Source organism: Lepidothrix coronata, unplaced genomic scaffold, assembly GCF_001604755.1.
Source record: "Lepidothrix coronata isolate B3197 unplaced genomic scaffold, Lepidothrix_coronata-1.0 Scaffold100, whole genome shotgun sequence".
Lineage (NCBI taxonomy): Eukaryota > Metazoa > Chordata > Aves > Passeriformes > Pipridae > Lepidothrix > Lepidothrix coronata.
This window is the reverse complement of record NW_016690280.1, coordinates 756,935-775,928: the sequence shown is the minus strand read 5'-3', so window position 1 is coordinate 775,928 and position 18,994 is coordinate 756,935. Positions and strand designations below refer to the sequence as shown.

The following is an 18,994-nucleotide window of genomic DNA, read 5'->3' as shown; positions in this document are numbered from 1 at the left end:
GCAGCAGACTCTGCTTATAGAATCATAGAATCCCAGGATGGTTTGGGTTGGAAGGGACCTAAAAGCTCATCTTGTTCCACTCCTTGCCACGTACAGGGACACCTTCCATTAGAACAGGTTATTCCAAGCCCCATCCAACCTGTCCTTGAACACTTCCAGGGATGAAGCAGCCACTGCTTCTCTGGGCAACCTGTGCCAGGGCCTCACCACACTCATAGGGAAGGTTTTCTTCCTAGTATCTGATCTATCCCTGTCCTCCATCGGCTTTAGTCCTTTCCCCCTTGCCCTGTCACTCCATGCCCTTGTGAAAAGTCCTTCTCCACCCTTCTGGTAAGCTCCTTTTAGGTATGGAAGGCAGCTAATTCCTGGTAACTAGGGAAGTGATATGGGCCTTCATTTGGGGATGAATCCTTAGGATGGAGGAAGAGTGCCTTGGGTCTATGGGGAAGCTCCTCAGCATGCAGCCCGCATGGGCAGGGGGTGCCGCAGCCACCAGGAGCTCCTAGCAGTGCCACTGGTGTCCCTTCTTGGGCCAGGAGTGGCCATTCTGCACAACGATAAAGGGTAAGTGAAGGTCCTTAAAACCAAATAATGGCAATTAGAATCATGGAATCATTAAGGTTGAAAAGGACCTCCAAGGTTATCAAGTCCAACCTTTGACTGAACACCACCATGTCCACCAAACCATAGCAGAAAGTGCCACATCTACTTGGTTTTTGAACACTTCCAGGGATGGTGACTCCACCACTGCCTGGGCAGCCGGTTCCAATGCTTAAACATTCTTTCAGTACGGAAATTTTCCCTGATCTGTAATCTGAACCTTCCCTGGTGCAACTTGAGGCTGTTTCCTCTTGTCCTATCTCTCGTTGCCTGTGGGAAGAGGCTGACCCCCACCTCGCTACAACCTCCTAATTAGGAGATCAGTAAGGGCTTTAAGCAGGAGAAAGGAAAGTGATTTCCAAAGTAATTGTTTTCATTAGAAACTTTTTCAGCTGGATCTCTCAGCAGAACCATCTCTGGCTGCTTTGCTGCTCTCACCCCTCTCGCTGTGCCTGGTCCAGGTGCACCAGCCATGGTCCATCTCCCACCGTAATAACGGCATTCATCATGTCTCTGTTCCCCATCCAGAAAGCAGCTGTTCCTCTCAGCTCTGCCGCTGCCAGCAAGGCCTGGGGGACAACACAGCACACGGGGCTAAACGAGGCAGAGAAGAAATGCCACTAATAAACTCATTGTGGGCTGATGACTCCAGGCTGCTCCTGCAGCGTCTCCATTGCCTGTGCAGGTTCTCAGTGGTGCTTCACAAGCGGCTTCAGCTGGTCCGAATGGGAGCAACTCCCCTCCAGGTCCTTGGGTACTGCTGGAAGAGCTACAGGAGCCACTGTGGAAGAGCTGGTTTCCTCCAACTCCCACCCTTCACGTGGCATCCAACATGGGCAATGAGCTTTGCCAGCATGAGGAGAGGCTGGAGACCCCTTCTTGGGGGTTTCTTTCCCAGGAGACAGCAGGGGCTTGCAGCTGATCCTCTCCTCCCTGGGAGGTTGCTCAGCCATCCCGTGAGCTGTAAGGGTGAGCTGCAGGGCTGTATTAACTCACCTTTAGTAATCTTGAGTTTAAATTCAAAGAATCTCCTCCCACCACCCCCCCTTTTCAGTAGCGTCACTTCAGCTGTGCATTATAACAACTTCCTGCCTTTTAGACAGCTTAATTATTGATTTATAGCCCAGTTACACAGCTTAATTATTGGTTTATAGCATTACAACCCCCCCCTGCTGTGAATGTGGGAAGTGAAGGGAAAGGACTGGTAAAGCAGACAGACAAGAAGTTGGAAACCCAAAGAACTGGACTGCAGAGCCCAGGGGAGAGTTGACTGAGGAGCCCCTGTGAACTCCTCCTGGGAAGGGTGACTTTTGGGAACAGCACTGGAGCAGAGACAAAGAGACAAGGGGAGGATACTCCAAGAATAGCAAATCACTTGATACTGAGAGTAAAAGATGAGAGGGAAGAAACTGGAGCAACTGCAAGAACAGAACAAATGAGAGGTGAAAGAGGTGAATTTGTCCATGTGATGATGGGAAGGATAATTGCACACAGAGGCCACTGACAGGATCCAAGGAGAGATAGATTTATATATAGGATATATTTATGTATGAGGACCAGGTGGGAAATAAACGGGAAGAGAATATATGATTAAATAATCAGGAGAAAAAAGTCAGAGTTGGGTCTTTTAAAAGGAGGTCTGGGTTTGCTCCGACTGTAACCGCAGCAAAATGCCATGGAAAGACAGCAGAACTGTAGATGGATTTAAAAAATATCTTAGCTGTTGGTTGAAATCAGCGCTGTTAAAAGTCCTCATTTAAGAATTAGTTAGCTCTCTGCCTGGGGATTTTTCTACTTGACATTATGAAATAGCTTGTCAAGCTGGTGCGCGTCTGAGCTTCGACGTTGAGTGACAGACTCGCTGTCTTTGAGTGCTGGTCTCGTCAGTGCCTTGTGCCTCTGAGAGTTCTATCCCTGTTGGATTTGCCTGCTCCACCAGCTTTGCAGGAAGCATCCAGCCTGTTGCCTAATGCTGTACGGTTATTTAGGTCATTTGATTTTTATGTCAATGTAGCTCTGTCAGGATTTGGGGCCGTTGCTGTAAAGCCAGTCAAGCTAAAGCCAAACCAACTGCTCTCCCCAATAAACCCATTCCAAACAGTGTTTCCTGTCACCAGGGGTATATCATAGGATCAGAGAATCACAGAATCAGAGAAAGGCTTGGGTTGGAGGGGATCTTAAAGATCATCTACTTCCAGCTTGTTAAAATATGAGTAATATCAGAGCTGCTGTTTTGGCAGGTTTTAGAGGTGAAGCCTCAGGAAGTCCCTGAGATTCCTTGTCTCAGCCCTTATTTCTTACTTTTCTAAATCTACAGCTCCTGGTTTTGTTGTACCTGCCAAAGAGGCAGAAGGTGATCAGGTATCAGGTTCCTGTTACTCTTTTTCACTCCGTTTCCTGAGATTTCTTTGCATTGATGTAATTTGTGTTGGGGGTAAAGGGGAACACGCAATTTATTCTACATTATGTTCAGAGTAATGACAAGTCTTAAAATAGCTCTCAATTAGCAATTGATTGCAATTAATTGGAACAACATAGGCTGACATGATAACTTCGGATCTCCAGAGCATTTTGGAGTTCATGAGCTCTAATTTTCAAAAATTCAAAAATTGTGGCTCCCACATTAGCACAACCATCTGTCAGCAGTTTAAAATACAGATCTTATAGAAGCAGGAACAATCCACACTTTGGCTTTGGTAATTAAAACAGGTGTCCAAAACAGGGCTTAAGTTTAATGTAAATTGGAGATTTACTTATAGGTATGGAAATACCTATATATTGCCCAGAGACTTTGTGGACTCCCCATCCCTGGAAGTGTCCAAGGCCAGGTTGGATGGGGCTTGGAGCAACCTGGTCTAGTGGAAGGTGTCCCTGCCTGTGGCAGAGGTGTGATTCTATGATTCTATTATTCTATTAATCTATTTATATATATATATATGGTTTTGTGTTTGGGTGTTCATGCTTTACTGACACTCATCTCATCTCGTGCTGGATTTCTTGGCTCTTGCAGGCAAGGAGCCTTCAGCAATGCTCATGTGGGTAATGCCAAAATTAGGACTCTATGAAGAGACGTGTTTTCTGATTATTCAGACTAATTTGGTTGTACCTGTGCTTTAATTAAAGGATGATTGGAATTTCTTTCTTAATAAATATCATGAATACGTCAGTACAAAACAGCAGTGGGGCTTCAATCCTTGATCAGCCTGCATCACTTCCCTGGATTCTGGCTGTCAGTTTGCTGTATGACCAGAGGGTTTCATGCCTCTGGGTGCAGCTCTTTGCCCATGCCATGGGTCACTCCTGAGAATTGTCCAGAGAGGACAAGGAAAGCCCTTACTCCTTAGCCCAGAGAGGTTTAATTCCATCAAACTTCACTTTCAAGTTCTTGAGCATAAATTTTAAGTAACAAAAGATAAAAGGAAGGCTGTATTAAGATAAGGTACTGTATTAAGATAATACATCATTAATAAATCAAAAAATATTCAGAAGAGTCTTAAATTTGAGGGAGCAAGACTGGACTTGAAGAAGGAAGGTGCCAGTAGTGGCAGCTATTAATTCTCTGTGCGCTAAACTTACAAGAGCTGGAGATGGCAGGACAGAAAGAGCAAACACTGTGAGTGGAAGAAAACTTGGGTGTCAGGTTCTCATATCAATGTCATTTTCCCAGAGGAAAATACACTTAAATGCCTCTGTCCTGATGGCGAAATATTGTTTCTAGTCAGAGTACTGGGAAAGAGGAGGACAAAGCAAGGAAGCAGTACTGAATTACTGCTTGAATTACTACTTATATTGGAATGCTGAATGCTCAGATCTCTCCAGCCTTTCCTACAAACCAAGCTGGTCATTTTACTGTTCTTCTTCAGTCAAAGTCCTTGCTAAACCATCAATGAAAAATACCAGTGAGAATTGGAAGAGCATTGCTCAGCCCTGCCCCTGCTTCAACCTGGCCAAAGATTTCCTTAGTGGATGAGAACTAAAAGACAGGAAGGCAGATCTGGGTTGCGCAGATGAATCTGGACTGTGCAAATAGGTCTGGATTGTGTAGGTAGATCTGGGCTGTGCAGATAAGTCTGGGCTATGCAGGCCAGAGTGGTTTCAGTGCTCACAGAGAAGGATTTGGTTAAGCACACGGCTACGGCCAGGCTGATAAAGAGCTTTAAAAAAAGGATTGATTTGAAGAGACCATAATCAGAAACAATTAAAAGTTGACAGATGACCTGAATTAATGATGGAGACACTTGCTGAGGTATCACTGCACATCTTCACAGTGAGAGGCAGAACAGTTTCCTGAACACGGCAATGAGTCACTTAAGGGTGAGATGTGCTGAGCCATGGGGTCTCCTGCTGCCCCCCAACCAGAAAATCTGCAGAGGCTCCATCAGACCTGCTGAGGAGACTGCCTGGAGCCCCTCTAGGCTGTCTTCTTCATGTGTTGTGCTGGTTGGAGGGTGCAGAGCAGGACAGCCACCACATCCACTGGGAAGGATGCAGGTAAGGCCAGGCTGCTCCTGCGGCCACTGCCACCACCTGCCTGCCCGCCCAGGTGGGAGACACCTGAGGCTGAAGGGTCCTCTCAGGACACTTTTAGACAAGTGATGAGTAGCCCAGGTCCAGGCTGGGTCTCCAGGTGAGCCAGCACAGGGGACGCCAGTAGAGTCAAAAATTACGCAGCAAAGTGATGGCCAAAAGAATAAATTGACCATGGAAGGAGTTTTCTGCTCTAAAAATCTGTTATGAAGTGCAAGGAGTTGTCTGTATGACATGGGGTACACCACAGCTTTCAGAAACAGTCTGACAACATCCATGACCATGTTGACCAATTTCTTCCAGCGCTTTCCGTTTCTCACCACACTGCTGCTCACACTTCGGGCTTCTCTTTCCGCTCCAAATTTTAACTTCATCACATGTTACTTTGAGAAAGAGCCATATATAAATATTTTGGCTCATTTAAAATGCCTTCTGGTATTTTAACACCAGGTCTCTTATTTTTCTCCACCATTTGGGGAACTTATTTTTATTTCCAAACAAATTTGATACTCTTACAGAGGTTCATTTCCTGAACTGAGTTTTTTAGGAAAGATCGCAGGAGTCTTGGTAAAATGACAGTGTGCTGGGCTCCTGATGGAAGTGCCTGTGCTGCTGGGGACTGGCTGAAATCCTCTTTGCATACAAAAGAGAGATCATGGGTGAACAAAAACAATTCTGGGTTTATATTGAGTTGGTAAGTTCAGAATATATAAATGGAAAAAGCTTTGAAATAGAAAATTGAAATCTGTAGACTGGGCTAGGAAGGAACCAGGAATCTACAGGAAGCAGCTCAAGTCAATGGCAGCACCACAGCTGCCCCAAGAAGGGTAAAAAAATGTATGAGCTTGCTAAGGGGGCTGAAACACCTGTGGATTCCCCTACTTCCCTGGTTCCCTTCCTCCCTCCAGTTCTGGCTTTGAACATATGGGAGGGTTCAAACCAATGACATTACTGCCAAGTACTTCCCTGTTTTTTTCTCACTGAAATTTTACTGAAGATACTTGATCCTAAATATGAATAAACCCACAGTGTGTCCACTCTGCTGCCAGTGTGGATCCTGAAGCCTGTTACTGCCTGGCATTTGTCATTGTTCCTCAGCTTTTCCTTGGTAATTTTATTTAGACAGGGACATTTTCTTCTGATAAATCTGGCTCGATTACCACGTCAGAACGTATTTATTGAAACAGCAATTAGAGCTTGGTCTCTCATCAATCACAACACCTTTAATTCCTGCATGGATGCAAACTCGTAAGAGGCGTTGGGCTCGCATGAGTGCGTGATCTAAATCAAATTGTCACCTCACCAGCATTCCCTTATCCTGGGCCCCAGAGGCAATCCAGTTTTGATTTGCCATATGAATAATGGGTGACATTTTTAAAAGCTTCCACACTTCATTTTTTGGTGTTGAAAGGTGAACACTGGCTTCACAAGGTTGGAGACAAAGGTGAGCTCAGAGGCGAGGGCATCAGCCCCTCATACACACAGGTGATGGGACCCCAGTGGGATGGAGAGCTGGTCAGGAGGTGTCCCCACAGGCTGGGGATCACCCTGTTCCCACCTGCCAAAGGTCCTGCCTGGGCAGTGTGGTTAATTACAACCCAAATGGAGATCAGGTGTTGCAACAGTCCCAGCAGAAGAGATTAAGTGTGGAGGATACAGCAAAGCCCCAGGACAGGGGAGAGGTAAAAGTCATGGGACAAGGAAGGAGAAAAGGAATGTGAAACAGAAATAAAAAATCAAAACCAACATCAAAGCCCTAAAGCAGAAGAAGCTGGAAGAAGAATAAAAGGTGAAAGGACAACATAAGTAGACCAGATTCGATTGGGAACAGGGGGAAACATGGTTTAAATGATGGTCACAGACTGGGAGGTTGGTACAGCCACACACATGGAGGTAGTGAGTGTCTGGACACAGAAAATATCCCTGCCTACCTCAAAGCCAGGCATCAGACAGTACCTAGCTCTGTGCCCTGCCTGGGAACATTGTCCCTTCCCAGCCATGACTCCTGCTGGACACTCCTGGGATGGTGTGACACTGTTCCTGGAACAGGCCATTGACTTCAGGAAAAAGGGCTTTGAAAACTGCAGAAACTGAATAAAAGAAGTATAGTTCTGAGAATGAGGCCATCTGCCTGTGAGGTCAGAGTTATGTGAGAGCACAGTTCCCATCCCCTGGCATGTTGTCTCACACCAAGGGACTTCCAGTCCAAATTCAGTAGGAAAAAAAATAAAAATTTTGAAATTTCCTGTAAAATGGTAATTTGTAACACTTGTTCTGAAATATCACAACATTGTACTTCTATAGGTCTGAAGCATTATAGCAGAAAATTAACTATATATGGTGTGATATTAAAGTTGTAACACAGATGTCAAAATGCAAGGAGGTGTTGTCATGATCTGGCTGAGCACGTTCCCAGTGCAAATGTCATCACAGTCACTGTGCTCCTTTAGAATATTTCAAGACAGCAGCATTTACCAGTGAAAGAATGCCCAAGAAGTATTCAACCCTTCCTCCTGTGCCTGTCAGAGGTGTCACATGTGTGGCTGTGCTCCCACTGTGCTCCCAGGTGGGCCTGGAGAGCTGTGGGGGATGATTTCTATCCAGTACAGCAGCTGGATAATTTGTTTGGTATTAAATCTGGGGGGATTCAATGTTGGGGACAGGGAGAGGCTGAGGGTGGGGCCAGACTCAGACCTGCGTGCAGCTACTTGGTCAAACAGGATTTGTTTGGGAGTCACCTATGGGTGGTATTTACATTTGAATAGTAAGAAATTCCCTGTTAGCCTTTTTCTGGGTGAATTAACTCAAAAACCTCCTTCTTAAAGTCCCTTGGAGTGGAGGGGGTGGGGGGAGATGTCCCAGCCTTCTGTGGAACTAGGCTTTGGGGCACTTTCAGACACCTCAAGTTTTTCTGCAGCCCCCCTGCTCTTGGGGGGTAACCACTGGGGGGCAGGGGGGCAGAGGGATGGGGATGGGGGACTCCTACCCTGAGACCCCCCAGGACCATCTGCATTGGGCTGTTCATGCCAGGATCAGCACTTCCAAATTTAAACACCTCCATGTCTGAGCTGGACTTGGTTGGGGTAGGGTCTGTGCCATCCCTCACCATAAAACTCTTTGTTGACTTTGGTTTTAAGGTCCTGTGCTAATCTTGGTTTATATCCCACTCCTCTCTGCTCCTCTGTTTTCTTACAGCAGCCATCCACTGGAGATTTCCCATTCCTTCCTTGCAGTGTGTTTGTTGGGAAGGAGGGAGAGAAGGGGAAAATGGGGTGGCTGATGGTTTGTGTGTCAATTATACATCAGAGGCTTTGCTGCTGCTTCAGAAGCTTCTAATAATAATAATTATAATTAGGGCACTGGGAGAGAAATGTGCTGAGATCAGGGAGGAAAGCAGGAAAGCCAGGCCAGAATTAATTAGCCACTTTTATCTAAGAATCTCATAGCATTTAGACATTAATTAATGAATTCGATGGTTAAATGAGCACGATGCTCGGTTTGCGCCAGAGTCGTGGCCGAGCTCAGGCTCAGCACCTCTCCTTGCCCAGCCCTGGGTCCTGCAGGGTGAATGCTGCTGCAGGTGCTTCCCTCTTGCTGCTAAACACAGAGAAATAGTTCTTTTTTTCCTTTTGGTTCTGTCTGTCACTCTGAAAGCACTCAAATCTGGGGTGAGGAGAGCTGGTTACATATACACTGTTGGGAGCTGTGCAAATCCCCCAGCCCAGGAGATGCACATCCCCTGCACACTGAACACTAATGCCTTGCCATAGGGAACAAATGTTTTCTGCTGACCCAGACTCAAACTCAGTGAAATCTCCCACCTGTGGCACTGAGATTATTCCTGGGGCTCCAGCAAAACTGTTTATTTCATGGCAAAATGTTGCCCAAAGGGAAAAAGTGACCCTGGCAGCGGTTTTCCTCTAATCAAAAGGCTCCTTCTGGGCAGTGTGAGAGGGTGCCCCAGTGTGGGGAGCTGGTGGTTAACAAAAAGAAACCTGTTCTCCTCTACCCCGTGGTTTTCTCAGAGTGGAGGAGCAGTTCAGGGTGCAGAAGGAGCTCCCTGGCTGGAGCTCTCCCTGCGGCACCAGCAGCTTAGCTGAGCTTTCACATTTCCCAGTGGTCTGGAGATCTTTCTGTCCCATGAGCCCCTTCCCCACCAGCTGGCCCAGGCCAACTCACTGAGCATTGGTGCCAGGGGAGGCCTCTGCCCAGGGAGCATCTCCAAACCCTGTGGCTGTTCCCAGTACCACATCTCGCCTGGGTTCTGCAGTTCTGCCTCATGAATAGATGAGTTTCTGCCTCCCAGCTCGCCTGTGGTATGCCCAGAGTTGGTGAATATTCATTAACTGAAATTAGCATCTATTAGGTCTTAATTGACTTATAAAAGCCTTGTGTTGTGATAATGAAGTTTGTACTGTAGTTTTGCCTGATGGCAGCTGGTGGGTCCCTCTGCCCAAGCCACCAACCCCGAACTAGGTCTGGCCAGGACACAGGTGGCTGAGTCCCTTCTTCCCCACAGCCCATGGAAGCTGTGGCTGCCCCATCCCTGGAAGCGTTCAAGGCCAGGTTGAAGCAACCTGGTATAGTGGAAGGTATCCCTGCCCAGAGCAGGGGGTTGGAATGAGATGAGCTTTAAGGTCCCTTCCAACCCAAATCATTCTGGGATTGTATGACAGCCATGAAGTTACAGCTGGGAGAAGCATGTCTGTGACCTGAGCATGTGCTGAACATGAGGGCAGACTTACAGACTTTCACTGGATGATCATAGCAATGTCCTGTGCCACTGCAGGGGTGGATGTTCAGGGGTTGATGATTGATTTGGGCTGTTTGGGCACTTAAGGCGTGTTTTGGACCTCTGTTCCTTGGCTGGGTGAGCACAGCCCTTTGGGTTTCATGGACTGTCCCTCTGCTGTGGGATGTAGATGTGGTTTGGCTGAATGTCCCTATGAATTGGCTTGGAAGCTGTTAGGAGAAGTGCCACGCTCAGAGCCGGCGGTGGGAGGTGGGAGGAGGTTACACGGTGCTAATGGGAACTAACCTGAGCAATAACCTTCTCCCTCTCAGCTCATTTTTCACTGTTTCTCAGACTTCATTCAGTTTGGTGTGAGGGGTCAGCAGCGAGGGCAGCAGGAACAAGTCACTCTGGTGTTGGGGCAGGCAAGCATCCCCCACACTGCTGCCACAAGCTTGGTCCTGCTGTTCACTGGGAAGGAGGGAGACAGTGTCCAGAGGGAAAACATGTTGGGAAAGAGCTGGTGGCAGCACTGCTGCTTGTCAAATGTGTTTCCTCTGTTAGGATTCACTGTTGTCCTTAAATGCACAGAGGCGACATGGGGAAAATCACTGATTTACAGGTGAGAAGAGCAAAAGTGCTCACAGGGGGTGAGCAGGAACTGCTGGGATGGAGACTCTCCCTTCCCACACCAACCTGCTCTCCAGGGCTGGCCACAAAAATGCTCACTGCTTCCACCTGATTGATTTTGCCTTCCAAGCAGTAGTGGCTGCTCGCTGGAATCACTCACTCTGTGTTTGGGAAGGGCAGAGCTCTGGAGCCAGCCCTCACAGGGAGCAGCCATCAGAAAAACCCTCACGGAGCCAGAATGTCAGCTGCAATAAGGAGCTGGAATCCACACAGCTCCTGGAAGTGTTCTCAGAGCACACGTGATCAGGGTTTTACACGGGCTCAGTACATGGTGCCTTTGTCCAAGCCCAGCAAATGATAAAAATCTTCAATTTAGCCATTATTGACTGTTTTAAGACAAGATACAGGACAGAATTGAAGCGAGTCTGTAAATTAGATGTAGCCCCACAGCTCACAGACCGAGAGGCTCCTTCGTCATTGACAAGGAAGAGGAAGGAGGAGATGAGGAGGCTTGGTGACTTTGTTTTTCTGCCTGTTCCTGTAAATTACGTGCTCTGTGTTCTCAGTTGAGAAAAGATGGAGACACAGAAGAGCAGGGCAGTGACTGTCAGTGGCTTTGTAACCACCATGAGCTCACAGGGCCCTTACTCCAGGCTCTAATCCTTGGGCTCAGGAGCTGCAAATTGGCCGTTTTATTTTTTCTTTTTTTCCCCCATTTTTTGGTGAGGGTCTGTGTCTGGAATGGTGACACCAAACTGTCCCCTCAGCCCATGGTGTGAGGAGGTTTCCCCGTTGGCCTCACCTCCTGCTGCTCCACTGGAGCCCTGGCAGGGCTGTGACCCTGGCACTGTGTGTCACCTGTCACTGCTGCAAACCCAGGGCAGTGTTGTGGCTCTGACCAGACCATCCTGTCCCCTGCTCCTTGTCCCACTGTAAGAGACCCCTCAACCCTGGAGTATGACTCTGGGGATGGGGCTGCAGTGGGACTCTGGGTCACAGATGAGACCAGGGGCTGCAGTGCTGCTCTGATGTTGCAAAGCTTAATGATGCTTCTCTTGGTTTGGATGATGTTACTACTCTGCATGAGCTGGGAATGGTAATTCCATTTTAGTGGGAAGATGGATGCTTCCAAATGACATTTATCTCCATGATGACTGCGGTGTGGTCAGGGAGCAGTTGTTAGCAGTGCCAGCTCTCCCCTTTGTCACGGATTACTGCGGCTGGGCAGGATTCCAGCAGAAAAACAAAAATTCCATCCCTCCGCCGCATGAATCAGGAAATAGTTACTGTCCTGTGGTTCCATCACCGAGGTCATGCAAATGAGGACTGTGTTTCCTCAATGCCTCTGGTTTGTGTGTGACCAGGCCCTCGTGTGTGGGGAGACTGCTCAGGGGCAGGTGGGACACCCACAGCATCGGGTTTGAAGAGGGTAAGGGGATGCTGGGGTTTGATGCCCACAAGGACAGAGGCTGGTGATGCTGGCTGCACCATCTGGCAGCCCCAGCTGGCTCAGCAATTGAGCCTCAGAGAAGAAATGGGGTCTGGAGAAATTGGGTGCTCCAGCTGTGGTCCCTCATTCAGGTTAAACATGGATCCTTAAATGGAGATTTCTCACTGAGGATCTCAGAAAATTTTCAGACCCACATTGGATATTGCAGGGACCTAAGCAGCACATGCCAGTGGAATGGATGGAGGAGTTCCAGGGTTAATAGGAATCAGCTCCTGATTGCAACTGGGTGGAGGGTTTACTGGCAGTTTGTGGTGACATTCAGGGAAGTTCCCTGCAAGGGTTCCTGTGGCACTGGCTGCCTGTGTCCATCCCAGCCCCCGTGGTCCCAGCAGGGCTGAGCAGCCTGTCCTGAGTGTGGGTGGGGGTCTGGAGCTGTTGGTCACCCCAGGTACTCTCTATTCCTCTTGCAGGTGAGCCCTCCCGGTGGTCCTCGTCCCACTGCGACTGCTGCTGCAAGAACGGCAAAGGCGACAAGGAGGGAGAGAGCGGCACATCCTGCAACGAGCTGTCGACGTCCAGCTGCGACAGCCAGTCGGAGGCCAGCTCCCCCCAGGAGACCGTCATCTGCGGCCCTGTCACGCGCCAGACCAACATACAGACTCTGGACCGGTCGGCCAAGAAGGGCCCTGTGCAGCTACTGCAGCAGTCTGAGATCCGCAGGAAGAGCGACCTGCTCCGGACTCTCACCTCTGGCTCCCGGGAGTCCAACTCCAGCAAGAAAAAAGCAGTGAAGGAGAAGCTCTCCATTGAGGAGGAGCTGGAAAAATGTATCCAGGATTTCCTCAAAATCAAAATCCCAGACCGGTTTCCCGAGAGGAAACACCCCTGGCAATCTGAACTGCTGCGGAAATACCACCTTTAGGCTCAGGGTGGGGAGAGCACATGACCTTGTTACATTAGAGACAGATCCTAAGTGATACAAAAATAATTCCCAATAATAATTATTTGTTAGGTCACCGAAACCAAAATCCATCTCTAGTACTGCCTAATTTGCCTATTTCACCTTAACATTTCTAGTCGTAGGGTAACGATATTTTTTGCAGTCCTGGAAGCACAATGACAAACGCTTTCGTTTGTAAACTCGGAGTCTTACGCAAGCTGAAAACCTTAAGGGCACAACCAGACCCATGCCAAGGGATGGTTGCATGCAGCTGCCAGTGCCGTGGGAGCGTGGCCTGGGAACAGGCAGATCAGGGGGATGTGAGCTCCGTGCCCTCTGTGTCCTCCTCGGAGCACATCTGTTTGGAGGGAGGTGCACACTGCGAAGCCCCGAGCTCTGCCGTGGCAGTTTAAGCATGTGTATATATATATATGTGCATATATATATGTGTGTATATATATCTCTGTGTATATATATATGTATATATATATCTATATATATATATCAATATATATTGCTTAAAGATTTTCTGGCTCTCTCCTCATAACTGCACTTTCTCAGAAAAGCGCATTTTTTAGCCATCTGTGGGTGTTCAGTTTCTTCCCCAGGTCTTTGAGGGCTGAACAGTAGAAGTCCATCTCACTGTCTCTCCCCTGCTCCCTCTCCCTGTCTTTACCCCTTCTCTGAGACACTGTAAATGCGTTTCAGTGGAGACCAGGGTGCAGTCTGTGGTTCTTTGTTACCATCAGCAAATACTCCCATTTGTTTTGGATGATCTTGTCCCTCTGTGTCCTTCCCACACCTCTTGTGTTCCTCAAGGCTCCCCAGTGTCAGTGGGTTAAAGGTGTGCTGATCCCAGCTGGAAAGCTGTAGGGCTGGTTCCACGGCTGTGTGTGGAGTGGCTGTGCTGGTTTTTGTGGATGCCAGGCACAAGTGCCAGGGGTGTCTATCCCAGCTGGCAGGGACAGAGGGCACTGTATCCCATCCGGCACAGAAGCACCCACAGAAATCACTCACCCAGCCAGCCCCATGGTGCTTTGTGTGTGGGGATCCACTGTTGGAGGAGAGAGTAGGTGTGTGCCAAGAGAAAGTACAACCCCAGGAAGTACCTGCGTTCTATCCCACAGATCCCATGGTGGGACAGCCAGCAAACTGCACCGTGTGTGCCGTGTCACCCCCGGAGCCGTGGGAAAGGCTGGTCCTGCACTGACCCACGGGGAAAGGGTGCAGGTGGGTCTATGGGGTGCAGAAGTGCCAAGGCCAGGTAAGGCCTGAGCATGGCAGCACAGACCAGAGAGCGTCGGGGGGTTGGCAGGTGGCAAAGGCATGGGATCAGCCAAACCAGGAGCAGGGGAGCGCCGGGGGGGCTCAACTCTGGGGGCTCAGGCTGCCAAGGAGGGAAGCCATGGAGAGTGATGGAAAACTTAATTGCTCCAGCTAGCCTGTGTTAGCCACATCTGGGAACAACCCAGCTGGAGGATTTGGGATAAATTTTTTGTTTTCTAAAGGCACAGAAAGAAGATTTTATATATATAGAAAAAACTACAGACAATGACAGTGCTGGTAGCACAGAGCACTTGGATTTTGACTCATTTAGCATCCTGCAGGTTCGAGGGCTTCCCACCTACTAAATTCCAGAGGTTGCTGTGGGAGATGATGCTGTCCCATCTGCACTGGTTCTCTCTGTGATCCTCATGCAGTTCCAGCAAGATGGAAGCTTGGTTCCTGTGGGGTTCCATCATGCCCAGCTGGGGCAGAGGGGTTTGGCAGAGAACTGTGAGGTCTTCACAAGCACACAGGTGTGTTTTGGTGAGGATGCACATTTTACCAGCAACAATAGGAAGCAATACTTGTCCAGAGGGATCCATAAGCATGAGCCGGCTGTGGGGAGGGGGAAACCCTCCCAGCAATACATCTCCAGGTTGTGGCAGAACAGGACTTGGATGTAGCAGCTGGTCATCACCTCTGTGGAGATTGTACATGAAGAAGGTGCCATTCCTTACAGCTGGCATGCCGCGTTGGTACCAAGGATTGGGAATGAGAGGCTCTGGGCTGGGAAATGCTCAGTGAGGAAACTCAGAGCTTCCCAGAACTGTGCTTTAGAATGAGTTCAGGTTTTAGGACATTCCCTCATGCTGGAGTTCAGGCCTGGTTGTTGTGCCACCATCCACTTACAGGCTCAAAAGGCACATCTTCCCGCAGAAACCAATGTTTTGCACAAGATCCACACATTTGGCCCTGCTTAGTTGTGTTGTGGTTATTTATAACATTTTTCTTTTCCTGCTAAACATTTCCCACACCTTACCCTCCTGCTCTGGCACCAAGCAAGAAAAAATGGAGAACAGCTAGGGCTCTCCTCCAGAATTCCAGCAGGAAAACAGGTCCCCTTGTTCCTTGGCAGCAGACTGGAGCTAAAACCTTGTCCTTTCAATCCAGATCTTTCCAAGTCTCTCTTTAATATCACAAATATTTGGGCTATAAACTGCGTGTGCCAGAGTGGAAGAACAGGCATTGGATGTGTGTGTGTGTGTGTGTGTGTGTGTGTTCCCAGGCTGATGTTCTGGGGACACAGGATTGCTCAGTGATTAATAACTGTGGAAAAATTAGACCAAATGAAATGCGCCTGAGTGGGCTTGATTTATGTGGCCTTCATGTCTCCAGTTTGAGATGAAATGGTTATTACTCTCCAGTGCTACAGAAATAAAGGTCTTAAACTTCAGTAATCACAAGCAGGCTGAACCTGCTGGGAAACCCAATTTGAGATGGGGCTGGAGGAGGGCAGTGCCCAGACGTGGGGCTCATGTGTGTGTGTATGTTTGTGTGTGTTCTGCTGTGCTACTAAGGGGTCTTGTTCTGGTCTAACTACATGTATGGTTGTTTTATGAGTGGCTTGTATAGAGCTGGGGCTGTGCTGCCAGGTTTTGTGCTGCTCACAGTGGCTGGTGGGCTGTAGGTGGAACACAGGAGGCCTGGTTGGTGGTGGGGGGCTGTCACTCCTCCCCAACAGAGTCAGAGCTGTGTGGATGCTGCCCAGAGCTCCCCTTCTCTCCATCCTCACTCACTGCTTTCTCTGCACCACCCCTGTTCCATGGCACCCCCTCAAAAAGCCACATTTGGGGCACCTCATTCTGCCACCATTGGGCAGGGGCAGGGGATGGGAGCATCCAGCAATGGTGTGGAAAAACCATGGGCAGGTAGAGACAGGGACCAGGGGAATTAAAAATGCTGCTCCATGGTGGCCCCATAGTTCAGCTGTGTGTGGCAGTGGGTCAGGAAAGAGCAATCAAACCTTCTGCAGGCACCAGGATGGTGGCAGGAGGGTGACAGTAACTCTGGAAGACCTATTCCTAAAAATAGTGCCATGGACATATAGAGACACAAAACCATATATACTTCCATGTAGTTGGATAGATATAATCACACTCCTAGGGATGAAAGGCAGGTACCAAAGCCTTCTTGGAAAGGTTGTTCCACATCCCCTCAGGGGTGGGCACCTCTCACTGTTCCCAGGGACAGGAAATCCCTGCAATAGGTGGGTGTCAAAGTGGTACCTCAAAGCCTATGGTCAACAGGAGGAGGGGAATGCAGCCCATGCTCGGTGTGTCCAGAACCTTCCTCCTACCGGGGCTTTTCCCTGAGGCTGTGCTGGGAAATGGGGCCATGAAGGGAAGAATGGAGACAAGGTATTTCAGAGGAAAAAAGGAAACTGGAATGAGATTGCCAGAAAGGCAGATGGGTTTTGGGCTCTAAAGTATATTCTACTCAATTCTACTTTGTTTCAGTGAGAGAACCCATGTCTCTCCCTAGGACAGTTTTGGTAGCAATCCAAAATTAAACTCAGTTCACAGAGTACTTTATTCTTTCTAAAATATCTGGGGGGCAAACTGGACTTTGAGCTACTTTCCACACATAACGAAGACCAAATACAAGTTCTGTTGAAACTAGCTGAAAAACTTACATTGACTTCAGTGGGACTGAGACTCCCCTAAAACAACTTTTCTCAAGAAAAATGGGCACTTGCCCCAGTGAGGATGAGTAAGAACATACACATCCATGTACATTGCTTGTGTGGCACAGGTCCAGTCATTTGGGGATGGTGTGGCACAGCCAGTCTGTAAATATCATGGCCTGGTCTTACTTAAGCTTAGCTTAGGGCGCTGGGGAGGGAACGTGGTGAGCAACCCCTGCCCCTATGGGCCATGGGGTGGGTGACACAGCTCCTGTCACAGCCACCCACGTCCCACCTGCCCCGGTGCCCATGACAGCTTCCACCTCTCCTGGGCAGAATTCCCGGTTTCCGAGGGTTTTGTTATGTGCCCAAACACCTTGAGACACCTGAGCAGGACTCAGAGCATCAGGGGGAGACACAGGGAGAATGTGTCAGTTTACACAGACCCACAGGGACCAAATTATTTTACCATCTGCACACACTGTCCAGAGGCTTCACAGTGCTCTGGAGAACATTTTAGTGTTTTAATTCTAGTTTGGTGGTCCATTTATTAATTTCATTTTCAAATTGAGGGCTGAAGGAGAAGACAAGGTTGGAGTTTATTGCCAATGGCCATCACGTAACCAAGCCCTTCAGCTGTGTCCCAATCTGTTCTCCCAGCCCTAGGAAGGCTGGAGGAAACTTTCCAGCTCCTTACCCTTCCCAAAGCCCTTCCTACCACGGCGAGTATGGACTTTCAGAGTACTTTATGCACAAGGCCCCATGTGTATCATGGTACAAAATAATTGTCCAGTCTTATGGATAGTTTATGCCCCAACGGGGTTTTGTAGATTAATAGTAAAAGGACAGAAAAAAAAAAAGAAAAAGCACTTTTAAATTATTTATATTATAAAAAGACATTCTTTATTTTTCTTGGCATCGATGTCACTTAGCTAAAAAATCCGTTTATAAATAGGATATTGCAGATTTTAAACTATAGCAATGCTAAAGCAAACACGAAAAAGCAGAATTCAGAGTTACACAGACAAAACTTACTGAGGTGAAGCAGGAGGGTGGCAGGGCCCAGCTGGCTGAACGGGTGGGCGTTGGAGTTGAGGGGGATGATGTCCTCCCTGGGGCCCCTTTGTGGTCCCCTCTGGCCATCCCCAGCCCCAGGGAGGTGGCTGGACCAGTTCCCCCCCAAGTCATTTGGGGTTGTACAAAAGAGCAGGTGCTGCCAGTGCAATATTGTCCCAGCCAACACGGGGTGTAGAGGGGGTTTGGTGATGTTGTGATCTCTCGGGGCCTTGCTTACGTTACATTTTCGGACCTCATACAGCACTTAATGACTTCGCTGAGGCTGAGTCAGTCTGTTGCACATTGATGTAGATTAAGTGGCACCCACTGAATTACCTCTCGACTTTCCAACGTGGTTCACTTGTACATAAGTGTAATGTCAAACTGTTTACAGGTTCTTTTGTGCGTAATCGTGGAAAAAAAAAAAAAAGTTTTAACTACAAATTTAAAGGAATCGATTTTACTGGAAGGTGTTTAAAAAAATGAATGTGCTTAATACAGTATAGACATCCTTGCTAATGGTCTCACCTGAATGCATGTATCCGTGTTGTCAGTCCCCACCAGTGAGGTTATTGGCAATATTCTGCAGTCTGTGAATAGCAAATATGCATAAACTACTGTGACTCTGACAAATATAACTCGGTAACTGTTTCTACTGTGGTATGTAAAAAAAAAAAAAAAAATCTTGTAGCTTTTAGCCTGCTGTATTTCCCTGGTGCAAAGAACACCAGGAAAAAGAGAGATCTTGGAAAAAATGAAGTCACAGCTGTGACCTGTGTGGGGTCATTCATGCAATGGCACCTTCTGGGTCGCTGTGGTACAAGTGCTAAAAATGCCATTTTTAGAGGCTGGGAGGTGGGAAGTGAAGGTGTTGCTGCTGCCTTCTGCTCTGGCATTGCTGCTGGAAGCAGAGCTGGCCTTTGGCTCAGGGGATGATGAGTGAAGAGCTGCTCCATGTGCAGGGTGGGTGTCAGACCCTGCATGGGGGGAGCACAGCACCGGTGTCAGGATGCTGGGCGACTGAAAACTGCAGCCAATTTGTGTCTTGCCATTCAAATAAAGCAGTGAATATACACTGTAAGAGCACAGACAAGAATAAATAAGTTGGTA

The 18,994-nt window shown here is 48.3% G+C and overlaps 1 protein-coding gene across 2 annotated transcripts in view; it reads left to right on the top strand.

The window, feature by feature from the left end:
• KCTD16 (potassium channel tetramerization domain containing 16) overlaps positions 1-18,527 on the top strand; it is a 70,968-nt gene extending 52,441 nt beyond the window's left edge. For both annotated transcript variants that reach the window (XM_017822903.1, XM_017822902.1), the window contains exon 3: positions 12,410-18,527. In XM_017822903.1, the coding sequence (XP_017678392.1) occupies positions 12,410-12,861 (452 nt within the window). In that variant the 3' untranslated portion in view covers positions 12,862-18,527. The remainder of the gene's footprint in view (positions 1-12,409) is intronic.
• Positions 18,528-18,994: the final 467 nt, after the last annotated feature.